At 39.1% G+C, this 27,646-nt stretch overlaps 2 protein-coding genes across 3 annotated transcripts in view; one reads left to right on the forward strand and one right to left on the reverse strand.

Moving 5' to 3' along the window:
* GOPC (golgi associated PDZ and coiled-coil motif containing) overlaps window positions 1-10,134 on the reverse strand; it is a 28,131-nt gene extending 17,997 nt beyond the window's left edge. For both annotated transcript variants that reach the window (XM_084514605.1, XM_084514604.1), the window contains exon 1: window positions 9,796-10,134. In XM_084514605.1, the coding sequence (XP_084370731.1) occupies window positions 9,796-10,119 (324 nt within the window). In that variant the 5' untranslated portion in view covers window positions 10,120-10,134. The remainder of the gene's footprint in view (window positions 1-9,795) is intronic.
* Window positions 10,135-17,686: 7,552 nt separating this feature from the next.
* Window positions 17,687-27,378, forward strand: LOC311433247 (nephrocan-like; the record flags this gene model as incomplete). Its single annotated transcript, XM_084512168.1, has 4 exons — window positions 17,687-17,712; window positions 18,018-18,153; window positions 23,155-24,056; window positions 26,883-27,378. The coding sequence occupies 4 exons, from the start codon at window positions 17,687-17,689 to the stop codon at window positions 27,328-27,330; spliced, it is 1,512 nt and encodes a 503-aa protein (XP_084368294.1). The 3' UTR covers window positions 27,331-27,378.
* Window positions 27,379-27,646: the final 268 nt, after the last annotated feature.

Here is a 27,646-nt window from a genome sequence, read left to right on the forward strand (position 1 = left end):
GAATTATTACAGGGCAATGATTTTTAGAAGTTCTAAAATGTTTCAGTATACTCTTATTGCAAGAAGCTCCCAAAACAGAAGCAGGAATCATATACAATTTAATTCAAAAGCTCATAAACTTAAAAGTCTTTCATTTGATCTTCCAAAAATTACGTACCTTAAAAACAAAAAAACACACATTTGCACTATTAGGAATGAAATGCTGTGCATCGTTCCCACCTGAACTGGAAGAGGCACTTGAGTCATCTGCTACTAACCCAGTAGAGTAAATACTCACAGTCTATCAAGGCCACAGACAAACAGCAAAGATGTTAGTTTTATAACACCAATACTACATGCAGTGCAGAGGTAGAAGATGCCCTTCTGAGGCCCAGAGACACCGAAGGAGAGTGCAAATAGAGGAGGAATTAATTTACAGTCAAAGTTTCTAAAATTGCAGTAACTACTCATGTTCATGGCAGGAAATACAAGGTCATCTATCCTCTTCCACCAAGGCACAAAATCCTCTTTATTACAGCATACCACCGTGCAGATTTGCAATTATTGCACATGATTTTATCAAAAGCAAGACAGCGCTTAAGTTTTTCTCCGCTAACTCACTTGTGAGCCCAAACTCTAAGCCATGTACAGTAGGACTGGGCCGTGGCTCTTGGAAGTGTGATTTAATCACAGCAATTACTCGTTTAATTTAATCACAGCATTACTGGTCGTGGCTTTCTATTTACCCTTCCTACTGCAACCATCCTACTCACTCACGCAGCCAGTTATACCAGAATTACTCCTTGTTTTCCAACCTTCTCCTCCTCACTACTGTGAATAAAACAAGCAAACCTTGAAGACTGAGGTGAGGAGAAGGATGGTAAATCCAAAAGTATTTTTTTTTGTTCTGTTCCTACCCAAAGTACCCGAAAGCACATGCTATTTTAGAAAGAGCAATTGCTTCAGATTACTATCACATTGGTCTTATAATCAATCTCCCTTTAAACTCTTAAAAAAAACTCCACGCAATTCAAGTGAATTGCGGATCTTAGTCAAATTAATCAAACTTTAAAACGGAGTATTTATCTTCCAAACAATCTGAAACACACAGATGATAACAGAAGAATAGTTAAAAAATGCTAACTAAATACTTAATTCTGGGGCATATTTTGCTATTTACTATGTGTTTGTACTTCAGAGATCTTACACCTATGAGAATCACAGCCAAATTTAACTTGAAATAACTCAAGAACTTATAAATTACTGTTTTTCCCCCCATAGGAGATAAAAGAAAATAAATCATGGCATTAAGCAACGAATTCACTTATTCCACAGAGCATTCAAAAATACTATTACAAGTAAAAAAAGAACCTCTCAACAAAACAGTGCAGACCTAACGACCTTCTATTTTTAATCAACAGTTCATATTTCTTGTTTAAACAGTTATGAGTCATCAAAAAATTGTGTTTGATATAAATGGTCTTATGCTAAATATGTATGTTAAGCTGTCAATATAATAATTTCAGTTTACATGCTGGAATTGACTGCATTTACTATAATGGAGTCTTAACTAATTGTTTTCATCTGGAGGGAGAGAATTTATGCGTCTTAGAAACAAAACCATCACAGTGCTCTTCTGATTACTTTATATCATATCCTGTAATTTTTCCATATGTAGGTCATATCCTGTGATTTTTTCATATGTTGGTCAGAACCAAAAAAAAAAATTCATTCATCTGCTTGTACATTTTTCACAGAAAAGGGAGTGTTAGAATAATTAACCAAAACTCATGGATTTGTTTCTGTAAGATCTCAGAGCCATCCTCAGAGCCTATGCTAAGCATTACACATACCAAAAACATAAGCCTTGCCCCAGACAACTTACAAAGTAAACGTAAGAAGGAAACGATGAATAAATTCAACATGAAAGAGAAGTACAGAGACATTTGTGTATAGAGCTGCACAACAGGAAGCAGGCAGATGGCACGCTAAAACCACAAGTTTTTCGTAATCATCAGTGCTTGAATGAAGAACTAGAAGGTGACAATATCAGGGGCTCCTAGATACAAAGCATCAGAGGAAGCACACAATTATAAAATTTTATGTAAATGTTAGGGCAGGTGGCAAGCAGAGAGCTGGCGCTGGCAGAAAAAACAGCAGCAATGTTCTTAGCAATGTTCAGGAAAACCTTTTTCATCTTCTGAGCTATCATCCCAATAATTTCTGCAGAATGAACAAGAGTTGTATTTGAGTTAGTAGCTATGGAGAAGTATCTAAACCTTAGCCATTGCCCACATATGAGAACTCATAGCAGAGCCTGGCTGAATTGGAAAGCCATCTTATAGGCCTGAGTATGAGTACGGCAAGGCAGTGGCATTACCACAATCAATAAAAATGAGAGAAAGGCCTGAATTCTCTCTATATAGAAGTGTAAGAAGTGCTTTTGGAGGCTTGTGATAATACACTTTTCACTACCTCAATTTCTAGTTTGTGTTAAGAACCTTTTAAGTATTTCAAAAATGACTAGGCACAACATTAGGGAAAAAAAACAACAACAGATTTTTGGCCAAGGAAAGCTACTTACATAGAAAAACTTCCATTGTACTACCATCCTCCAAGTAACCAAAAGTCATAAGCCAAGCACTCATTAAATGCTTTTAAGGTAACAAATATTATTTCAACATTTTTTTTCATTTTCTTTTAATTTCTAACCTTTGGAGTGTACCTAGTCTATTACCAAGCTTCTTCTAAATTCCTGAGTGCCTAATAACTTTATTAAAGGAAGATTTTTTTTTTTTCCCATCATAGCATCACTAAATTCCAGCAGCTAGGACTTCAAGAAATGTCTAAACCAAGCAGACTAGCAATAAAGAAACACAAGAACTGGTAACATCTCTTTTCTGTCTTGGTTTCCTATACAAGACAGCCTTGTGCAGCCGTTTTATTTATGTGGCTAATTCTCTCTATTCCACCCTCCTCTGCTAATCAGAGCTGAATCCATTTTTGAGGTTCAGAACAAATTCATCAGAGGGGTACAGGTGTGTTATGATCAAAGTTCCTACTACACATAAGTCTTACCCAAAACAGCAAGAAAGAGCAACTGATCCGTGCCCCTGCTGAGGGAAAAGCAAGACTTTAGCTCATTTCTTTAATCCACCCACAGACAAGAACTCAAAGCCAGGTGGCAAAGCAGCATCCATGCACTTCTGAGCTGGTAGACCGTGCTGCTGCCTCTGGTCTAGACAACAAACCAAAAACATGCATAGACAAATGATGGTGTAGCATGGAAACTCAGATCACAGGAGAGAACCTGGGGTACCTGAATCAGAAGGTCTCAATGACTTAGGAGTGTACTTGCTGTTTACATTAGGGGAAAACAAACAAACAAACAAAAAAAAAATTAACAAAGCACCAGCTTTCTGGAAAAGCAGGAAGTGCGATTTCACTAGTTTCATCGATTCTGTTAAACACGTAAGGGTGCACCTTTTACAACAGCAAAGATTACAATAAAGGTCCCTGTTGATTAATCTTGCTGTGGGATCAAATCCAAATCAATATGAGATTCTTTTATTTTTTTTTCCATCAGCATGTCCTCATGTAATTTATACTAGACTCCAGAAAGTTTACCAACATCTGTGTTCATCTATTTAAACATTCACTCCTGACCAGGAGTATTAACCTGATTTAAAAGCTGAAGGATCTAGGACCATAAAGCAAACACTGCAACTGCTCTTCATCTTCTGCCTTAGTATAAGCACAAAAAAGGAATAGAAATATCAAGATGTAATTTTTTTTTTTAAGACAGAAATGTTGCTTTAAGGCAAAAGTAAGTTAAAAAAACCTGATGTTTTACAAACAATGAAACCATTATTCCTAAGCGTTCCCATAACATTACACAACTGCAGGATAGAAATCAAATTGCCAAGACATGACATCTGTAGCTCCTACAGCCGGAGGCCTAAACATACTCGCAGACAGCAGACACACAAGTGCTGGTGGTTCAGCAGCAGAAGAGCCTGTGGCGGATGCTCACAAAACACGCAGCCAACACACTAATAACTTTTCCTGGGGACCCCTGACTTTGGCAGCAGCCCCTAGATGTGACGTGGCTGAAGCTCCTTGAGTATTATGTTTCTCTAATTGCTGGAAGAAACTATTTTCTCCTTTATTCCACCCGTGTCACTTCAATGCTGAAATTTGTTTAGCCTACAGCTCCCTGAAAGACAAGCCTGCTCTGCCCCGGCCTCAGGCTTGGCTGTTTGGCTCTTCCTTCGCACTAAGCACCACTCACTGCAACGCTTCACACAATCCTACCACGTTTATAGGACTTGTTTGAAACAGAAACCATGAAACAGATCAGAGCCTTACTGCTCTCACTGTGCTCCTTGCAAAGCCGAAGTGACAGCACTGCACAAAATACGAGTTTCTGAATAACAGAGACACTTTGGAGTGATAGCCCTTGTTGACTAAAAAACCCTGCCTGCAACAAAACCAACTTACCACTTCTCCATGACCATGAGTAGCCTGTTTCAAATTACTTTAATAGCCTGTATTTACAGATTCTGTAATGAAATTGAAAGTACTTATTGCATTATTTTTGTGCCCCCCCACAAAAAAAAAAAGGGCATGTGACTTAAATTTAAAGCTTTAACTAAAAAATGTACAAAAAGTTCTTTATCATATGGCTAATAAGAATACTGACACCAAAATTTTTAAGTATGAATTCCCTAAATAAAGACTAGAGCCAGAAGCAAATGGAAAAAAAAGAACTCAATTCTCCCTTGAGTGTACACTTATAGCTACTGATGGCAAAACTGCAGTGAAAAAGTGAATGCAGAAATTAGTTATAGATTGTTTTATCCATCCTTAATAGATCCCATACAGAAAGCAAACCGTAAGAGACACCTACAGACGCATTGCTCCATTCCTCAGATACCACTGTGATCCTGACAAATTATTCAAAACACTGGTCAGCAAATCAGAAGGATGCAAAACAACGTGGATATTAATTTTTATCTTCTTTGCTAAGACCCTTCTGGATTTGCAATTACTTGCACGCTCTTCCTCCCAACAGTTAAACAATTGATAACACCATAACGCATGTAAAACATCTTAAAATTTGTTTCCATTTTTATGTAGGCTGATATATCACCTAAGATTTATATGCCAATCATTGATCTTTTTCATTGCTATCATTAAAATAGCTGGTAGTACAGCACCGTACTATTACTGCCTTGGCTTTAGGTACTGTTTCTTGCCACTGTTTTGCTTTGTATTTGACTGAATCGTTGTACCTACTTGCAGAACAGGCCAGTGCTTTTATGTAATCACTGCCAGTACACTTTGCTGCCAGCACCAAATTCCTGGCTGCCTCACAAAGACGCTTTTTTTCAGGCTGTCCATGCCTCTAATTGCTTATGAAGAATACATAAATCCATTTTTAGAAGTCATATTGGTAGCTTTATGATTGCCATAATTTTGGAAGTCAGACTAGCTATGCAGCATAATTCAGTAAATAAAACTACGAATTCTGAACCAAAACACTAGCTCCCTATTGCTTACTCTTTGGCAGCTCCAAATAAATGAGAAAAGAAGAAAATACAGTTGCACTTTACTACACACAGACTAAAACTAAAGTAAGGTAGTTAAACCTCTAGAATGCCAGGGCTCCTGATACAGGAAAATACAACTTAGGTCATCCCTTTAGAAAGGTATATTTATTATGAGAAAAAAAAAAAAAGGATCAAAACTATGACATGATATAAACCAACTGAAAATTTTACTGCATTTCCGCTAGCTGAACATCTGAAAATCAGTTGAATTCTAGAATACAAAATGAGCTGGATCAAGTCTCATTCACAACAGACCACATTCCATCTAGAAACAACAGATTCCAAAAGAGAAAAACTTTCAAAAGGTAAGAGTGTTATAAATAAAATAACAATTCAGTAAAATACTGGAAATTTTTAGAACATTTGAAAAAAATAATTTTCTCACTGAAGTATTATAAGTATGTTCCCAGTTTTATAGGCACATCTGTCATGGGACCAAGAAACATCTTGGCATTTCACAGAGGCATTTCTTGTTACAAAACAAAATGGGGATAAGGATTAAAGGACCTCAAAAGAAGGTATGTGCTCCTACCATGTTTAAAAAGTCCTCCTAATCAACGAAGCAGGTACAGTTCTAAAGCATGCTCCAAAAGCTGGACTTGCACACTGTGTGAAAAAACCACCCCATACATAATATACAAGTAAAATTGAAATAAACATAGGTGACTTGTAATTTTGTAAGTATCTTTACATTACCTACATGCACTATATATGCTTTAGCTGATGTAGTAACAAGCCACTTACAGAAGAATTCGGCTCAAAGGAAGAAGTTCCCTAAACCCGATTCCAAGATCATCAAGGACATAACATTAAACATGCAAATAACCTAAAACATATTCTTAACTGTTTTCCCAAACCCCAGCATGTCCATGGGCTCACCCAAGTGCCAAGACCCAGGGTGTGCTCTAGCAGACATTCCATTCTAGCTCGTTCACTTAAAATTACAGGATCAGATTGGCAGCCAAAGTACCAACGTCAAGCTCAGTTTGCACTGGCCTCTTAACCTACTACTTTTACATCTACAGAACTTTTATTTTCTGAAAGAAACATTAAAACAGCGCCAGTCAGCACTGTATTTCTTTCAGCTCAAACAACGGTCAAACACGAGAAACAATTCCCATGAACTTCCCCTCAATTAAGAATCTCCTTAAACCTCACACTGCCTGCCAGCCTGCATCTGCTGATTATAACTCTGGGAGACAAAGCCCAACAAAAATCTCTTCCAAAATGGCTGTCACCTCCTTTTGTTCTAACAGCCTGAGGCCCTTACTGTCCTTCAGCAAGATACACTCCTTCGTTCGTTTAGTCAAGCTGGTCTCCAAAAAGACAGCGGCTTCCATCACCCAACACTGTTTTCCTCTTTGGTAAGTTACTTAATTCAACTCTGCCCCTCTGGGACCAGCAGGGAAAAACTAAGAAAACAAACCCTCCTTCCCTTTAGTTTAGTTCATTTGGGACCATAAATGTTATTAGCACAGCAGTACAATTATCACCTTTCATCACTATAAAGCCCAAGTAAACTGATCTGCATACATCTGCTGTGCATCTGCATGCCGTCAGGTTCCTTCCAAAAATAACTTACCTCTCAACCAGCCGTGTGTAACTCCCTCTCTGGAAACTACAGGCTGCCGGGAATGCTTCCTTCCCTCTTCTGAAACATCCCTCACACTGTATTTTACCTAAACTCCTCTCTCTAGTAGTAGGTATACATACCGGTCATGCCAGACCGTTTTTACACCAAACTCCCAAAGCAGGAGCTTCCATCCACCAAACCAATTACCTTGCATCTCTGAAAAGTGGTTGTATCAATCAGAGAATGCATATTTAGCTGATTGAGTTGATAAAGCGAGTTCTGAAACCACATTTTTCATTTCTTGTCTGTAAAACCATAGCAAGACCAGATAATTCTGCTTAAATAAACAATTCACAATCAATAGAATAATATTGGTAATTTTTGTTAATTTAGTTTTTCTTTAGAAAACAGTACCACTCATTCAGTAAGGTGAGAGCAAGCAAATGTAGCTGCAGGAGTAAGGTCTTAGCTCTTAACTAACATATCAAAGTATTATTTTCATCCAAACAAAGGCATGTTTCCACAGACAGTTTTACCTCATTGGCTTGACAAGTATCTGTACCTACATAAGCTATGACTAACAACAGTCATGAATGTGATGAAACCTTCATATAAAAATGCACAAGCACTATAAAATTACAACTGTCAGCTATTAAGAAATAATTGCAGTTTTAAAAATCATGAAATACAGTAACTTGTACCATTAAAAGTAAAGCTACTGATCACATCCTAAACTTCAATGTTCATGTTGGCGACTTCTTTCAAAACAGGTAACATTTTGGACAATGAGGCTTCTGACCAGAAGTCTGTGCACATGAAAACACTCATTCTCAACAGAAGTGGCAGTTTCCGTTTCAAATTTATGACTCTAATAATGAGATCCTAAAATTAACAACACTATAACCTTCTAAAGGCCTATTTGAAATAAAAATTGCTTTACAGGTATGAAGCCTAATACCAGTATCAGGAACAAAAATAATTCACAAGGTAAAAGGATTTTAGTCACCAGTTCAGGCTTCTCAGTATCGTTTTTTTTTTTTTTATCAAACATTTAGTTCTCACACTTAGCCATATACAATAATCATGATATTTAAACTGTGCTCCTTTGCTCTTCAACTCATTCAAGATTAAAGCACAGGCAATTGTTGTTTCGATGCCAGGTCCCCTGATGATTGTAATTAGATACCAAAATCTCTCTCAGGATCTTTGTTTCATCTTTTCCTTTCAAAATGGAAAGCTTGAAACAATGTTTCAAAGAAATATTTACCAAGTATCAACTCATTCTCTTAAAATAACCTGAAAACTCATCTGCTTTACAAGTCTGTACACAATGCCCACCTTCCCTGTGCAGTATGCAATAAGCACTGATTGTCCACTGCCAACTCCTAGATTTTATTTTACTACACTGGTACAATTAAGTGCACTGTACAGCTTGACAGTATGCATGCAAGCTGAATACTAAAGCATCTATGACAACACAGCAACATAAAGAACACTGTAAACATCACTACAATAAGTACTCTGGTGAAATAAAGACTGCAATGAACAAAGCTGCTTGGTTAATGGCATCTTTATTCTACCAAGAAATAAACCAATTCTCAGCTAAACTCTATGGACAGTTTGCATAACAAGGTCCTCACTCCAGGAAGAGATCAGATTAAAACCAAAGCTCATTTACTTCACTTCCTACCGCAAGGCGGACCTTCAGAAGAGCAAGTCACTATCTGAAGACTCTTCGATCTCTTTATTATAAAACTAAAATACAAAGGGCTTGAAGAACTGACATTTGTGGCTTGTCATAGTTTCTAAGAAGTTCTTCCCTTTGCTCCTATGTATTCCAAAAATACTAGAACAAACTAATGAAACTCTAAAAAGCACAGCCTACAAGAGATACTGAAAAAAAACGTTTTTTTTTTAGCCCAGGGAAAATATAACTTAGAGAAGACTTATCAGCACAGTCCTATAAAATGTTAAAAGACAAGAGATCGCCTAACATCCACAACTGTCAAGGACATGACAAATGGCAACCAAACCTACAAAAACAAAGCCTCAGGTTGCAGTAGTTACAAGAAGGCTGTAAAATTCCCCAGAATCTCCTTCCAGAGCACTCCGGTTCTTGCACAAGTCACAGGACCCGGAGCCTCTTGAGCAACATCAGCACCAGCCAGCTTGGCTCCTGCGAATGCTTCTTCCTTCCCACCCTTACTAAAACGCTGGTTTAGACATGAAGACGACTTCCCAGCAGTACTGATGGTCATTACTCTCCTCACAGAACACAAAATCTCCACGATTTAAGGAGACCAAGTTCAGCAGAGACCTATCCCACCTCCCTTGGAGCACGAGGGGACAGGAGGACCTGCCAAGTCTATCCCAAACCCATTTTTTCGTTCTGTTCACCTGTAAAGAGGCATAACATCCTCCTTCAAACTGCTGACTACGCTTAAGGTATCTTAAAGATATATCTTTGCCCCCTTTCACGCCAGCTTACCGAACTGCCCAGGGACCTAACGCAAACGCAGGACCCCTGGGAGGCATCTGCTGCTCCACACCGCTCCTTCCAACACCACAGAGGCCCTGAGGAGCCCGTGGGGCAGGAGCTTAACCCCACCCCAGCGCCCCGCAGCCCCTCACCTCCAGCTTGTGGTTGATCTGCGACACGGTCTGCGCCTTGTGGCAGAGCTGGGCGAAGCAGGAGCTGAGGCTGGTCATCTTCTGCCGCCCCTCGTAGGTGATGTCGGCCTGGTCGGGGTCGATCTCGCCCAGCAGCAGGTCCACGTCCACGAAGGCCTTGTCGAACTCCTTCTCCAGCACCTCCAGCCAGCGGAACATGGACACCCCCCCGCCCGACGAAGGCGACGGCGACGGCACCGGGGCCCCGCCGCCCACCCCCCCGACCCCGCAGGCCGCTCCGCCCGGCCCGCAGGAGCCGCCACCGCCGCCGCCCGCCGCCGCCATCCCCGCGCCTCGCCTCGCCTCGCCCGGCCTCGCTTCGCTTCGCTTCGCTTCGCCTCACCCGGCCCCGGCCCCGGCCCCGGCCCCGGCCCCGGCCCCCGAGCGGCGGCGGCGGGCCCGGAGCTGGCGGCGCCGCCACGCAGCGCGGCGAGAGGAGGGAGCCCCGCGCGCATGCGCCGCGGCGCTGCCAGGAGGCAGCGGCCGAGCGCCGAGCGCACGATGGCGGCCGCGCCCCGCCCCCGCGGCGGGAGGGAGGCGCAGCGATGTGGCGGGGAGGGGCCGGCGGGCAGGGCCTCTCACGGCACCTCCCTCCCCCCCCCCCTCCCCCTCGTATTATTTCTCCCGTGGAAGACTTACACCTCTGTCAGGCTCCAACGCAGGTGGCGTGCTAATAAAGTTACTAAAACAAATTAACGTTACTAAAGTTAAAGTTACTGAAACAAATCCGTTCACCCCGCCCCTGAGGCAGGGAGGTCCTTCCTCGCCAGAGTTGTCACAAGCACTTCCATTAGGGCCAAAGCTCAGAGCTGGATGTGCAATGCCACGAGCACATTTCCTAGCTCATTCTGCTTCTGAAATACATAAATACATAAATAAATAAATAAATAAATAATCAGGGAACAAGCATACACTACATGGATACCACAGCGCTTTTTGGGGCATTCTAGTGACACCCGGCTTCCTTGAAAATATTCTGTTTGATCCTGATGTTGATTTCAGAGGGAGCTTCATTAGCAGGTCTCATAGAGATCTCTCGCGCTAAATTTCCACCTCAGAAGAGAAAAAGGATGATATAAATCCAGGTCAGGACCCTAGTCCTGCCTACAACACAGCCCCAGAAACAGGAGCAGGACTGCCCCGGCTGCAGCAGATGCCAAAAAAATGGCAATGGCACCAGGATCCTCCATGCGCTGCTCCCTGGTGTAAGGTGGTCTGCACTGAGTGTCTGTCATGGCTCCACTTTGCATAAATACCTGATTTCGACACAGAGAGACAGAAGGATAGCACTTGACAGCTCAGTGGTTAGACCACTCTCCTGGAACACAAAGAGAGATGCTAAAGCAGGAAAGCATTGTACTTCCAACAGTCTGTGCTTTCAGGAGAGCTGGATAAAAGCCCTTCACCACTAGCAGTAGCTATCACATCGCCTCTGGGATCTGATATCGCAGGCTTGACAAGAAGCTTCCAGATTGTTATTACAAAGCTGCTCATTTTCCCTTTACTGTTCAGATTGCCTGCACTGTAATTTGAGGTAGGACGGGGAACCTAAGAGAGGTACTCTTACTGTTAAGCCCATCTATGATGGAAACAAAAGCTACAAATCCTTTTAGATGACCCCACAGAAAGAAATCTACTGGCTCAGTACATTGGGGTACCCAGATTCTGTCTGAGCAAAGGGTTTGAGTGTCTAAATTTTAGACTGTCGCCCAAGTGCTTCGTAATGAGCCAAGTTTAGTACAGCATTTATTCAACCTTCTTTCTAACGTTTGTTCTCTGTGGCTATTTTGACTTTATACCAGCAAGGTCTGAGCGGGAATCAAAGTATTTGCTGTAGTAAAAGCTAAGCTATCACATTGTTTAAATTAGTTCAATCACACAAGCAAATATGTTGCTTCAGGACTATTTTTTTTTTAATGGAACAGTAATCTAACTTAGCTAAGCATAAATATTTTTTGCTCATGTATTTCAATCATGTATTTAAGGAGCACCTGCTTATCTTGAGAAGGAAATGTCCCGTAGTTACTATGTAACGTATCTATAGCAACTACTGCCTTTAAAGACTTATAGTTGATATAGTTTATGTATGATTATCTCTTTTAAAGAATTACACACTCTCTGCTTTTTAATATCCTTTCCCTTCAGCTTAGGGTTGGTCTATCTTAAATTGTGTTTATCTACAGTGGTATCAGAGTTTTGTGGTCATTAATTTGAATTCTTTCATCTCTCATCAGCACTACCTTTGTTTTGCAAGTCCTTACATTTCACAAGTCAAACAAGGTTTTGTCTCTGCTTCTTTCACTCAAAGATTAGCTTCTCAAATATGACTCTTTAGAGACCTACCTGTAGGATAATAGCTAATACTTGCTGGACTATGGATAAATGAGAAGGAATGCTATATATAATTAAGAAAATCTGCAGTTGTGACATGGAATCTTAGTAAATGTAGTTAACATTAGGAACTATTTATGTTTCTCACCAGAAATACTGTGTGAAAAGGGGGTTGAAAATAAAAGCAGATATCACTAATATAAGGGTAAACACAAGAATAGTTTAATTATCTCAAAACTATACTTTTAAGAGCCCTAGAAAGTTCTGATCAATTCCAGTTACCCTTGAAATGTCTGCCAAAAGCACCCACACAACCTTAACTCCGTTCTGTCAGCAAGCCATGCAGTCATTATGCAATTGAACCTAAGAAAGCTTAGCAGTTTTGGCCTTCAATTAGATTAAATTTATTTTAAGTAAACTGTAGTATATACCACCCTGATAACACCAACAAAATAATCAAAGAATATTTAAAGAACAGCGATCATTTGAATCAACTGGTCTGTCAGTAAGAATCCTTGATGTGTGGACACAGCTCTGCTACGCCCAAGAAACATTTCTATCAAATAGTTGCAGGAAATTTTGCCAAAATAAATAAATAAATAACTGAATACTTTTTATGTCAAAAGGACTTCACTGAAAGTTTCCTGATCTGCTCATTTGACCTTACCTATCATGTGGCATAGCTAGGTGAAGCTTATCACAGGCTAATTTCATCATATATAATTGATATAATTTCAATTATTTTAGACAAGGTGGAGCATAAAGAATGTGAAGTTTCTGTGCTACTCTGCTATTAAGCATATTTGAGTACAAACAGTATTTTATAAATTCAAATCTACATATTTTGACTTATCACTGGAGTACCTGATGAAATATCTGAAAAATTACTTTGTTTTCAAAGAGTAGATGACCCTCTGCATGGGGAGGGCACATTTTCATATAAGACAAAGCAAAGCAATACCCAAAGCAAAAGGAAAAGACATAAATAATACTCTGACCAGCATCTTCCTTGCTGTATATTTCATACTCGGTGTCCATGCCAAGACTGTGAAACTGTTGTGTGAGATACTCTACAAATCTTTGGTTAGACCTAGCCTCTGGGCAAAGAATTTACAACAAAAACATGTGTGTTTGCACATGAGGGTCAGCTCACCTGTAAACCTCTGTAATTGCAGCTGCCCAGCTGTGCTCGCTGGGCTGCAGCATGTGCACATGTCAAGGCCAACTTTTGTGTGGTTAGTGCTGAAGCAGAGAGGGGTTTGATTGTCCGGCTGGTTGTACAGTTACAAGCAGGGGCACCAGAAAGGAAACACCAAAAACAAAGAATATTTTGCAATATTGAAGAGTGGGAGATAACTTGAGATGATAAAGCAAGGATTTCTTGTTCTAAAAGTGGAGTTGGGCTAGGTGATTGGAAAGTACTTTTCTAAAGCATGCTACAGAGGATGAAATTATCCAGACACGCTGAAACTTAGAGAGATTTTTTTGTTGTCATTACAGAAAATTTCTGCTAATAAAACTGAAGCCTTTTAGATTTTTATGCTTTAGACAATTCCTTCTCTGCAGGTTTAGGGACTTCATATTTGGCTGCCTTCTACAGTCTGTGCAGTGATTCCATGCAAGCAACAATTCACTCATGACTATTTGAGGGCACATTCTTGCCCTTTTTGATCTCTCTTCACACAACTTCCACGAGTCACTTCTTTGGACCAGCTTTTCTTTTTTACGGTGCTTACTGAGGTCTTCTTCCCATGCTTATTTCTACATATCCATTTAAGCTTAACTCTTGTCATCCTGAATTTTTGTTTTATTTTTAAAAATCAGTAAAACGTGCTAAAAATATTTGACTTTTACAGTGTGGAAGAATGAAGCCCTCTTTTTGTGCACATGGTGGGTATAATTTAGGAAGCTGCTCTTTCAGACTCCTCCATGTCTGACAGTTTCAACAGCAGACAGTTTTTACACAATTTAAGCTCCATTCTGGTTCTGTTTGATGAGCAGTCACTAGCAGACTCTTCTTAAAGGCTAAAGATACCCACAGAAGCCGGGAGAGCGAGTACTAGCTCACTTCATGCAGGCCTGTGAGAAGCCCTTGCAGGTCACCATTGTTAACTACTGATCTGAAACAGTTTTGAATGAGCAAAGCCCTTGAAAGAGAATTTCTGTGGTTCCGATATCAATTGCACAATCCATCCCTGCCTCTCTATTTTTAGGTGGCACTGCAAGAGGCGCAGTCTCGAATAGAGTAATTACAGATCTTACATAAACGTTCCTATACAGAAGACCCATGTATTTAAATTCTGAGTTGAGAATGGATTCAACAATTTTATCTGCCCTCTTTATTCCCCACTCCTCATACCTTTTGGGACTAACTTGGAATAACATAAAATATTGTAAAAATAATATCAATGAAACTGTCAGCATACTAATCTGTGGTTTTATGGTCACTGCTCTTGATGGCTCAGTAATTAACGAATAACAGTTCTCCAGCAAGGAGATGCCATTACTAAGGATACTTTGAAGGCCAGCTATGGCAGCATTGATGGGATTTGTGCATGAAATTATTTAAACTGACCTCCTCCAGGTGGGTGCTGATTATTTGTTGTTTGGGGTGTCTTCCACAGCTACACCTGATTTTGGTTGGCATTCCTCAGTGCTGACATAAAATCAGCGGTAACTGAAACTCTTGGATATGTGGATTTTTGTTTAACAAAGTTTTATTCCTTTGCAATAGGCTTCACTCTGCTAGTTCCTCTGGAATACACAAATGCCACAGACAGGCAAAATGTGAGAAATTCAAAAGGGGTTATCACTTTCATCTGCTCTATGTAGCCAGTGCAGAAGAAGAAAAAGCTACCTACTTAAATGTGGAGGAAAAGTCTGCTTTAAGTCATTCAGCAGCTGTTCCTGGTGCATGAAGATGAACTCGCCTGGAGTTAGAAAGCACATTCTCCACACACTGTGAAAGCAGATAATAAATATTTCCACAAAAATTTTAGCTTATGAAGAAGATTGAGACACCTTTTTCAGACAGGCTTCTGATTGTCTGCAAAACTCTACTTGCAGTTTTATTTTGTAGGAGGAAACACAAAATCGATGTTGATAAATGTATAACCCTTACATCAATTAGATATAAATCATTTGTCTACAATGTGTCTAGGTTGACATTCTTAATTCAGTCTAACACTCTGATGCTCTTTGTTTAAGAAACAATCCTGGAAAGCAGTTTAAATTATTTCAACAGATGATCAAGGGAAGCGTAATATTTCTAAAAATGTTATGATTGTTTCTCTTAGCAGACCTATCCTCTCTGGCAAGAAGAGTTTGATTGGAGGCAACCTTTGCGGCAGACAACTGCCATTTGTTGTCCCTATGAAAAACTGGTCCAAATCCAAGTTAAAAACCTCCAGAAAAAAATAATTATAAATTCACACGTCCTCCATAGCAGGCACTTGATAGCATATGGCAGCTAAATATGCCAAGGATTCTTTCAAGCATACGCCATCACTTAGCGGCTCCCAGTTGCCAAACTACTTGTGGGTGTGATATCCCTCAGGAACCAAGCTCCTACCCATGCCCTCTGCAGCTCTTAAACTGGTCTTTTCCTGCAATGTCTCCTTTCCAAAGGCAAGGACCACACTGATTGCAAGAGCTCAGCTTCTGTGTCTTCTGTGGTAGGAATGCACATTCGCTTGTGCAGTTTGTACCATCAAGCACATTATAAAGGATCCACCTTCAGCTTTTATCACCTATCTTAATTCAGAAATTTCTAAACTTCTAAAATAGTTTTGCAATTTTTTCTTCTAATTTTAATGTTGCCTTAGTTTTAGTTGATTTTCTAAAGGCAATCTTACGTTAAATGTACAAAAATTACATCTTAACATATGTACATGAAGAGTATTGCACCTTCCTGTGGTTCTGCCTTGTAACTACAGCCGTAACTTCTAACATCAGCTGAGTTGTTTCCAGTTTACAAAATAGGGAAGGATGCAACACATGGTTAAAGGAATTTTCAGTCCGACTCTGCAGGACTCTAGAGCTCTATACTGCAAAGCTTAAGGTTTGATCTGCCTTTCCTTTGACCCTTTGGAGCAAAAAGTATTTGCTTTTTGATGGCATTTTTGAGGAATATGAATACCTACGTAAGATCCTGAACATTACTGTCTTACTGAGCTCAGCATTTAAATTGTAGTGAGTGGAAAAAGTAGGGTCAAAGACAGTTCTGGGACGTGCTAAAATATACCACAAGGAGTTGTCAGCATGCTGAAAGATTTTACACTTTTGTATTCTGATTCTTTTAGAAGACAACAAAATGAAGAACAATAAAAACAGCTACCAAACCCTACATCACAATATGTTAAAATGTTTGTTTGAAAACACCATTGCTAATCCTGCTCACCCACTCATTTTTGCTTACTTGATCACTATGGCAGAAGTCAGGCAGGATTTTTCTGGACACATTAAAAATGCCAGTTCAACACATTGTTTTAGGAATAGGTTTTCTGCTCTCGCTGCTTGGTTTAGCAGACACTGAGTTGCAGTTCTGTCCTTGCAGTATAGGGGAAAAAGGAGAAAGGAAGGATCTCCAGTAAGGAATATGACAATTGTCTGGTGGAAAACCAGCAGCAAGAAATAAGCATTCCCATTGAGGACTGTCCCCAGTTTAGGTATCCCTTTGTCACGTCAACTTGACATCATTGTCTGTTCAGAAAAATAACCAGACTGGTTCTGAAATCAGGAAATAGGATCACTGAAAATATGATAGAGAGGATGGAAGGAAGGAAACGGATAACAAAACAAAGCAGATCAGAGTGATAAGATAGAAGGGTTTCCTAGGTGCACTGCTTGGTGAGCTGTAAACTGCTGAATACAAAGGAGAAAAAAATAAAAATGAAAAATAAAAAACACATTGAAGATTCCTAAAATCATCTCTTGCCAAAATGTAAGCCTTTCAAAACTTTACATCTCTAGCTGGCAGAGATAATAGATACATGAGAAAAGCACTAATAAGTAGAGATTAAACAGAGGGGAACCTTAGTGTTCTCCAACTGCCATGAGGTGCATGGTCTTATTTTATTGATCATCCACCACTCGATTTATACAAAATGTTTTCCAATGTTCCACATCTGTAATTTTCAAATGCAAGAACACTTAAACTTTGATTTATGTGAATTAAATGAGCATGGGTAATTTAGGTTTTTGCACAATCTTTAAAACATGCATACAGCAGCTGTACCACAGACATCCAGAGAGCCAACAGAATGTTTTAGTTTTAAAATAATAGCTGAATAGCTGCCTGGGTTGTTATTTTTTCATTTGTTTGTTTGTTTTTTTTGGTCTGAACAATGCACAAAGAAGAGTGAAAAAGCTTCTGTGTTGGTTGTAGTGATTTTTCACAGTTTCTGATGCTGGGTCACAGAAGATACGCTGGTTTTACAGCCCCGCTATAAAACAGCCCTTTATCTTTTCTCCACTAATTCTGTGGTGGCACATTTAACAAAACTAGGAAACTGGAGATAATATGGATGTTTGCAGATTAGATGTCAGGTAATAAATAACACTAATTTCACATACCTGCAAATGTAAAGTTGGCTTATCACTGTTTAAGTTTCTCACTCTTTGTAATGCCTGCCAACATTTTAACCCAGGCAAATTACGGTATTGTTTTTGCTGTTTTTTCACTGGGATAAAATACACAGTCATAATATCCTTTTATCAGTTTTCATGGTATAAAAGGACTTTGGTGCTTAATTCACACTATGTGCTGCTGAGACAATTTGGGAGCTCCTATTTTGGAAGATGCATTTATCTTACCTTTTAGTCTTTTTGTTTTCTTTTCACTGTGGTTTGAGTACCACTTGCCCAAGAAGATGCAGCTGTGACTCTGCCCAGTCAGTGCAATGCTACAGGGCTACAGAGATCCCCCGAGAGATTCCTTCCACTACCAGGAGGCTCTACATCAGCCACAGCAAAATTAAACGACTCCAGGTAGGAAGAAATCCAGTATAAATACTTGCAGTATAAATACGTGCACTGTAACTGAAAGATGCGTTTCCCAGGTGGTGATGACTTTGAAGAGAAGGGAGAATCTTATTCCAGGTTCTAAAAACCGATAAAATGGTGCAAGATATGGTTTTGGTTTACCTTTATAAATATATGTAAATATGTATTCATAGTGCTTTCATTATCCTGTGGTCCCTAAGCACTGGCTCATACTGTCACAAAGGTTTTTTATATGCAACTCAAAAAATAGTAATTCACAACAAGGAGCCAAATGTTGACTTCTTTTTATAGGGTCAAATAACCATTCTGTTGAAGACTTATTTTTTAATTTGCTGAAAGCTTTTGCTGCTCTTGATACAATGCCATACTTTTCCATAGTGAAGGAAAAGGTTTTACATAGCTAGGATGAAAGTGAGGGTTTCTTCCCCTGCTTGCATTGCAAATTTCAAGCACAACTGCTACTAGAAATGACAGCAGAGTTAGTAATCAGGACTCGGTCATGCATTGTTAGACTCCAAGGCAGACTGTGAGATGTTTATAAAAGCAATGCTAGGCCTATTTAAAACCCATATAAACAATAGCTTCTAATTGAAGCTGCCAACTGTGTTCCTGAAAATGTTTATTCTAGGTTTCTTAAGGCATCACTGAATTATTAAAGTCATTACTAGTTTATGCTCCATCTGCACTGGACTCCAGAGCAGTGCTTTTCTGTTTCCCACCCTATTTATTTAATAGAATTAGATTTTTCTATAGATAGACACAAGGGAAATGTAACTACCTATATTGTACATAATTGCTGTGTATCAATTTACTACAATTACAAGAAATGTTGTTTGAAAGAGATACATTTGCTCTTAAGTGTACTTGTCCTCTTACAAAGAACATATCCTGAACTGCTCCGAAATGCATGTTTGATTTTGCTCCCAGGATTGAATAAAATGGGCTAAAAGGCAGCTGAAAGCAACATCTGGGACACCTGCTGCCCAGTGAGAAACAGCCTGAGTAATTCTGCTATTTAACCCTGGGGAAGAGTTTACTTCTCTTTTAGCTGTTACTGGTATCTGTGGTTTTCTTACTGTAGCTCACGCAGCTAAAAGAGTCATAGTTCATTGGTATGATTTAGCTATATCAGTGTACTCTTGTTAAAGTAATAGTTTACTGAATGAATTATTATCAGTAATTATTATTTACTGAATGAATTATTATTTACTGAATGAATTATTATATATCTTGCAAAAAGAAGATCATTTTCTTTCTGAAATAATGAAGATGAGCCATTTGTCCTTTCTCAGGCTGGTTGCCCCAACCTGCTGTAAAACCTTCAGTCACTACTAAAGCAGTCCTAGGGTCTGACTAAAGAAGGCAGATATTTGTGATAAAGCACTTAAACATTGGTTATAAGTGAACAAAGCAATAGAATAAAAAAAAATGTTTTATGACTGCTCAGAACCAACAGGGTGTAAAACCATCTAAGGAGAGTTTTTCTCTTTATACGTTGATTTAACTGAGCAATCAGTATGCCTTACTTCTATTACTGAAAGGAAATAAGCCCTTTTATGCTAGCTGCCTGTAATTATGGAGATTCTTTATTTAAGATTAAATGGGGTCTGTGATTATATTTTTCAGTTTTCTCTCCATGAGACAAATCATGCATTTGAGGTCCTGACATCGTAAATGCATATACTTAATTAACTCAGTTGAACAATTCCCTTGGCACACATAATAGTGTTTGTAGGAACAGGTTTTGATTTCTGCTTGTAAACTATGTGTCTGGAAGTGCTAAAGGAACTCTATAGTGTGTGTCTTTTTTTTTCCTTCCTTTTTAATTACTTCAATTGTCTCAATTTAGAGAAAAGAAAATATTTTCAAAAAGAAATTGAATGTAAGCCTAGACTTTCCACAGCTGACCTCTAACAGGCTTTTATATGGTTTGGCAATTAGCAGCCTCAGGAGAATAAACAAATATTCTTTCTAACTGAGCACCAATTACTTTTGGACATCCCTTTGCACTCGTTAATATTCAAATGGTAAAGAAATTTAAAGAAGATATGTTTATATGTTAAACCACTGTGTTCTCAAGAAAAGGAAAAAGAAAAGCAGATCTGTTTTACTCAGATCAACTTTACTTTTTTTTTTCTTTTTTTTTTTTTTTCTAGACAGGATTGATTACCATTGAAAAGATTGGCTGGGATTTTTGTTTTTGGTATTTTTGCAACCTGGGATTTGTTACAAACAGAGCCTGTAGTAACAAAATTAGACTATTTCTAGCATCTTTTTTTTTTTCAATAATTTCTGCCTTATCCTTGATTTGAAGAGCTACTATAACCTTTTTATGCTCACTTTAACATTTATGTTATTTCTAACTGTATTAATATTTTGTTGTTGTTTTGTTTTGTTTAATCTGCTAAAAGAAAATTGCTTCTCTAACCCCCACAATAGGGGACTACTTTAAGGAACTGCTTATAACAAATTCCAGTCCACAAAAATTCAAAAAAAAAAAAAAAAAAAAAGTAAAAAATTAACATAAAAAAGAACAAAATGATGAAAAAGTTTCTATTACAACAGTCTCTTAGATCTATTTTCAGGAGATATTTTTAAAATGTAAAACCCTATTACTGACATTTTACTGTCAGTCTAGTTAGAGAATAAAACATCATTTTGAAGCAAAAAGGCGGCCAATAATCTTTCAAATATGTCTTGATTCCAATTAGAAAGACTGTCTGGTTTGCAACAGCATGGATACATGTTTAAGTCTCAAAACTGCACTGCCACAAAGCCTGGCAAAGCCTACCAAATAGGTGGAAAATAGAAATTATAGTAATCCACATTAAGAAGGCTAAATCCTCCATCACAGAATGAATGTCTGTACGTTGACCTTCGCATAGCTCGCTGCCACTTAATAAGATGAAAATTAAGCTTCTTACAGATACAGATATACCGCGATCAATCGAGGAAAAGCAGGAAATACTGCTTTTGAACTAATAGAAGAAAATGTGTTGAACCTACAAAGGTTTACATTTGTTCCAATTTCCTTAGGACTGTTTCATCACTTGTGTGTGAATATTCCTTTCTGCTCTCGAGCAATGCAGTTCATTCCTATCGGACTTCTCATGATGAACCTTTGCAAGGTTAGCCTCCCGGCCGTGACCAAAACTGGACACACAATTCTACAGTTGCTTTATAACAAATCAATGAGCATATATATATTACAAAACTGCAATTATAGGAGATCAGGAAATGGCCAGCTTTGTTATTTAGTCATGAGAATTTTTTTGAATGGAAGTACATTCCCTCACTGAAGTCAAGTGTAACTGCTAGAGAAACCTGCATCAGTAGAGGCTCCGTATCTACACTTTCCCACTAACTGCATTAAAATCTTGCAGTGCTCAGAAACAACTTTACAAGGCAAACTGAACGTAGCTAGAATCTAGTCACACCTGGGGATACCAAAGCCAAATAAAATCTGAATGAAAATGAAAATGAAATTCAAAATGAATTCCTCTTTCACAGCTGTGTGGGCTCAAATTTTAACAGAAGTTAAAATGGAGAGTTTGTAGGAAAGGTAAAGAGATACCACTCAAACAAACATGAGGGAATTGGATAAATGAAGGAACCTTTTAACAGTCACTTTCTTCAGCTGTTTCAAGATACACAGTTATGATAGTTAAATGCATTCAGTGAGGATTGTAAAACAAAACTACTGTACAGTACCTTATCTGCAAAAGGATTTGTACTGCTTTCCTTGTAGATTCCTCATTGGGATATGGGTTTATGCTGTAGAACATGTTTGTAGTGCTACTCAATGAGAGTAAAATGTGCTGGTACCTAATGAGCTCTGGGGGAAATGGCATGCAGGCTGTTGTGTTAGTTTAACATCTGTTACTGATGTGTACTGAGATCTGCAGAGAGATGTTTACCAGACACCTGAAGGAAAACTAACTGAAGAATACCCCTTCCTGCCTCTCCCATGCAGAACACCTGCTCATTTTGCTCTGAGCTTTCTGTGATTCCCATATAAATGCATTTTTTAAAATCGAGCACCTAGGTCAATGGGCAGCATCTCTGAAAATTTCAAAGAATTACTGTTTAAGCAACTGGTGTGCTCTGACAACTCCTTTACTTACCCTCATTCCATGTTTCCTCATTTCTTGGCTTAGAAGAGGCTGCCAGATTCATTTAGGTTTGTTTCTTGAGACACAAGATGGAAAGCATGATAAGCAGCAGGTTCCAACAAAGCACAAAAATAATGAAAAAATCACTATGCCCCTATATATTATGGTCCCAGTCAACGTCTAAGTTTCATTTACAACCACAAAGCATCTGTTTACTACTAAGTAACAAAAACTAAGTTGCTGTAAAAGCAATTTGTACCATTCACATTAGTTTCAGAACAAATTTACATGTTTGGTTTGGTCATCTCCAAATGTGAGATGTTTACCTTAAGGAACAGGAGAGAGAGCGGAAGGAATGAAGAAATACAGGTGTCAGATTTTCGTTTCCTGCCAAAAATTCATAGCAGGGAGAAGAAATGATATCCACGCATCTGGGGAATACGTGCTGCAGTGGTGATACAGAGAAATGTCTGTCTGATGAACCCAGACCTGCACCAGCAAACTCTGCTGAGCACAGTGAACATACAGCAACCATCTGCCCCCTGTAAGGACCTCTGCCACTGCTGACATTTAGCTAAACATTTGACATAGGTATCTGCCAGGCAGAAATAAAAGAAAAACTCCTTCTTCAGACCTGAGTCTTTGCTCAAAACTAGACACAAGATGGGCTTCAGACAATTCTAGAAATGTAAGTAAATTCTGTCAAACTGCAGGTGCCTACAGTGACACCTCTACCATTACTGCTCCATTTCTCTTAGTTTCTCATTCTTTATGAATATCAGCCAGCAATGGTCAGAGCACCCAGAAGAAGTAATCAGTGAGGAGATTCATGAATACTGTGTACTGTCACATGAATTATTTTTATCTCTTTAAGATTACTGACTTCAGAAGAATGTCGGCCCTTGAAGAGCTGGTCCTGTCATGCAGTGGCACAGAATCGATAGAAAACAACACTTTCAAAGCCCTGAACACTTTGAAGTCCCTAGAACTCTACAAAAATCAGCTAAAGCAAATACCCACCTGCCTCCCATCCGGCCTTGAGATTTTAAAACTCGCTGATAATTCCATCACCACTTTGCACGCATCGGATTTTGAAGGTTTGATGAAACTAAGGGTGCTTGATATCCGGAACAACCTGATTGCGACTCTGCCTTGGAGTGTGTTTTCTTCCCTCTGCAACTTACAGAGTCTGATTCTGGATGGCAATGACATGGAATCTGTGTCTGCACCACTCCAGCTGCCTAGGCTGCAGTATCTGAGCATGGCTGATAATAAACTAAACTCTTTCCCAACCAGCTTTTTTGCATCTTTCCAAAACCTACAGTTTCTCAGTTTAAGCGGCAACTTGCTGACAAAAGTGCCTCTTGACCTACCTAAGTCCTTGCTCTCACTAAAATTAGAGAAGAACCGGCTCAAAACAGTACGACTCCGAGACATGAAACACCTAGAAAACCTGACCGAGTTCTTCCTTTCAGAAAACCAGCTTACATCAGTAGATGGTGCCCAGCTTCTTCCTAACTTAACAACGCTGGAGCTGTCTAAGAACCAGCTCCAGGCCATGCCACCCAGGCTGCCAGGCAGGCTGCAGAAACTTGACTGCAGCAATAACCTGATTCAGAGGGTGACAGCGCAGGACTTCCAAGGACTACAAGACCTCAAACACTTGTTCCTTGACAACAATGCTGTCAGCACGTTTGAGGCAGGAGCTCTGCAGCAGTGTGCACAGCTTTCTAACCTGGCACTGGAACAGAATCTCCTGATTTCTATCCCACTGAGGTAAGTGACTCCAAGGATAGCTGCTTCACAGGTGTCATCTCTCCCCCCTTACATTGCGAGAATGAGAGCCAAACTGAGAAAATATTTGCATTCAGACCTGGTCCTAGTAGAAGTCCATCCATACCATAAACCCACTGCCATAACTGGCACTATTAAGCACTCCTGCTAGCAGTCAGCATAGTACTGCAGCTGCTTTCATTACATCTGTAGCCCCCAGTGATCCTCCTCCTTTCTCATCTCTCGCTGCCAGTAAGACTACTTTGTTTAATCAACACAAGAATAGGAGGAATCTGCTGGGAGAGTATAACAGTGATTACAGATTAGTTACACTGCTGCTCACATTTGTCTTCTCCCATAACACAAAATAAATAGAGCATTCAGTAAAACAGAAAGATGGCAATTTTAAAGCTGATGTTTCCACCAACCCGCACTGAGTTTATTATTGTCAGAGTATTAAGATTGCTGGAGCTGAGTCCGGTCAAAACGAATATGTTTCTTCAGTGGATATTACCATCCCCAACTTCATTAAATGCACACATTACAAGGTATTTGGAAGGCTTATAACTGTCCTGCTTCAGGCTATAAGCAAAATTCCAGTCAAAGTAGCACAGAAGAAACATCCCCTGGGCACACTGGATTCCTTAATGCCTTGCTCACAGGTTCTCTCACATTCATCTGAGTGATGGCCCTGGCCATTATCAGTGGTGCTGTGTTAAGCCAAATGGAGGCTGCTCTGATATAAAGTGGCAATTTTGTTATTTCAAAAAAAACTGTGCAATAAGATGGCATAAAAATAGTAATGTAATTCCATTAACATCAGCTTTTTTAACACAACCACACTAGTAAATTTTATTTTTATGGCTTGTGGACAGGTTTAACTGGCCCAAATAAATAATGCAGTAAAATTTCAATTTGCTTAGAACGAGGTCCTTTAGCATTTGAATCTATTTGGTTGAAGCTTTATAATCAGAAAGTGATTTAGTGGTGTATAAATATTTGATTTCAGTCTGCCTTGACAGGAATGTTTAATGCTTTCTAGTTACATTAGTATTGTCTAATCCATCTTATTTTACAACCTTTGTAGTCACAAGAATTAACAGGAAGGAGTCCTCTATTAGCCTTTAAACAGTGAAGCTTTTACGGAGATATTGGGTCTTTTATTTTCAACTCAGCAATGCACACAGATTTCAAGGGGAGGCTATAAACATGAAGTGGGAAAGAAATGACAGGAAGTAAAATTTATGTACCTAATTTAATTGTGTGTGTCCACGCATCTACCTGTTGATCACCAGTTGCAAGGACATACAGAAATAAAAGTATTACTCTGATAGCTATGTGAGAACTACCAGTTACCTGCGTCACAGGTTAAAGAATATAGTTAATTTGCCACAGTTACCGAGTCTTAGTGGTTGTTTAGTGGGAATTGGAAAAAAGAAAGGTTCTTTCCTTTTATTCTGAAAAGGAAACAATGATATGAAATTGTCTCCATCAGAACTTATATCCATAACATGTCCAAGTATTTCATGACTCATACAGAAGAGCCCAAACTCCAGAAAATCTTGCAGGGAGCAGTCAGAATGCACGGAAGAGCCTGATGATATTCCCTGGAGTGGCAGTGGTATGGCTGCTGCGGTGAGCTCCTGAATGCACGCGGCTTCTCTGCCAGTAGCAGGATCATTAATCACATGCTCCGATGTAGTTATTTCCTCAAGATCAACAAAAGCTAAAGTCAAGCAGTACATCTGCAAAGCCTTTACAGGTTTACACTGTACAGGTTTTAGCCTGTAATCTGTTTGGATAAATATCTCAAATGATATCCTATTGACTTTAATATTATTGGCTCTAGGATTTCACCCCAGACTAGCTCCTTTTGTCACATTGAGCAACTATTATCACTGACTGTGGTTACGTTTCAACACAAGTTGATTGCAGCCACAAGCGCTGGTAAGACCAGGGTCTGTGCAATGACTCAGATGTGTGAGAATTTCAACATGTGAAATCCTCATCTCACCTAGGAAATATAGCACAATGCAGAACTGCCTTACTCTTGAAATATTCCCAATGAAGTTGTGAGATTTGCACAAATATGGCAATCGCCTTTCAGCCTAAGAGGTCAAACTCAGTTTCACAAAAACCTGCCAGTGAGGGTCACAGTGTACCCTCTAATTTTCAAAGGTATCTCAAATCATTACATTGAGATAAACCCACCTCATCCTTCACTGGTTGTGGGACACTGCTGTTCAATTCTAAATAGTTCTTGGTGTTATTATTTATATTTTGCCTTACAGTTATATTGAGTAAATTTCCTTAAAGTCTCTAACCTTGGCTCTTAACCTCATCACCTTGCATACTACAGTAGTAAAATGATTTTTAGTTAACATCAAATTGAATTTATTAAAAACATTCCACACCAATTAAATGGCTTTTCTGTTAAACAGCTTTCACTGACTAGAGCAGGAGAAAAAAAAAAAAAAAGATCGTAAATAAACTATATTTAAAAACTTTTGTTATTGTATGGCTGGACTAAAATTGCTGTTAGGCTCAGCTGCACACACATGTACAGTTCAGAACTGCAGTAATTTGGGAAAACAGCTCAAGTGTCCATAGATAGTATTCCAACAACTTTAGAATAGAAAAAGAAACAAACAAACAAACAAAAAAGAATATTAACATTTCAGGACCACTACTTTTTTATTTTATTTTATTTTATTTCCAAAAGACTACACTTTTGTTAGTGGTAGTTTTATTTAATATGTAAGATGTGCTTGGACAAGCAGAATCAATATAATGAACATAACATATTCCTGTTGTTTTATTTTTATTCAGACTTCCAGATACCCTTGCTAGATTGGATCTAAAGGGGAATGACATAGAGGACGTTGGAGAACAAGAACTGAAAGACTTGAAACAGCTTCAGGTTTTAAATTTACGGAACAACAAGATATCTGCCTTGGATCGCAAAGTCTTGGAGTATTTACCTCGCCTCCGGCATCTCTATTTAGACGGAAACCCCTGGAACTGCACCTGTGACCTTCTCAGGACCAGAAGAGTGCTGATGGCCAAAGGAACGGATGTCAGGGGAGGGCAGTGCGCGGCACCAGCAGAGAGCCGAGGAGAAAGCTGGATGTCTTCCAAAAAGATTCTGCAGCACTGTGAAGATAATATGTCTTCCATGGAAAAAGGCAAAGAGGACAGAAAGAAAATGAAACTCAATGAGGCCGCTAGCGTCGCAGTAAACACAGACGATGATTACTATGATTATGAACTAGATTAACCCCGCGGTTAGTCTACGGTGAATCTGAAGGCTGTCTAGAGCTGCCCACCACCACCAGTATCACTACTGACAACCAGCCTGCTGGGCTGCCATTAAATTTTCCTCTTTAATTCATAGTATAAATGTTAATAGCTGGTGACAGAAGGGCTATAATAACGATGCCATTGTAAACTGAAAATTGTAAAAGAATTGGCCATTTTTCAATGCCATTAGTACTATGTAGCTTGAGGGAAATAAGAATACAATAACAATCTCTTAGAAAAGCACTCTGTAACTCTGTATGGACCTTTTTATAGTAGAGCATTCTTAGAGTTGC

Source organism: Aythya ferina (genome assembly GCF_964211825.1).
Source record: "Aythya ferina genome assembly, chromosome: 3".
Taxonomy (NCBI): domain Eukaryota; kingdom Metazoa; phylum Chordata; class Aves; order Anseriformes; family Anatidae; genus Aythya; species Aythya ferina.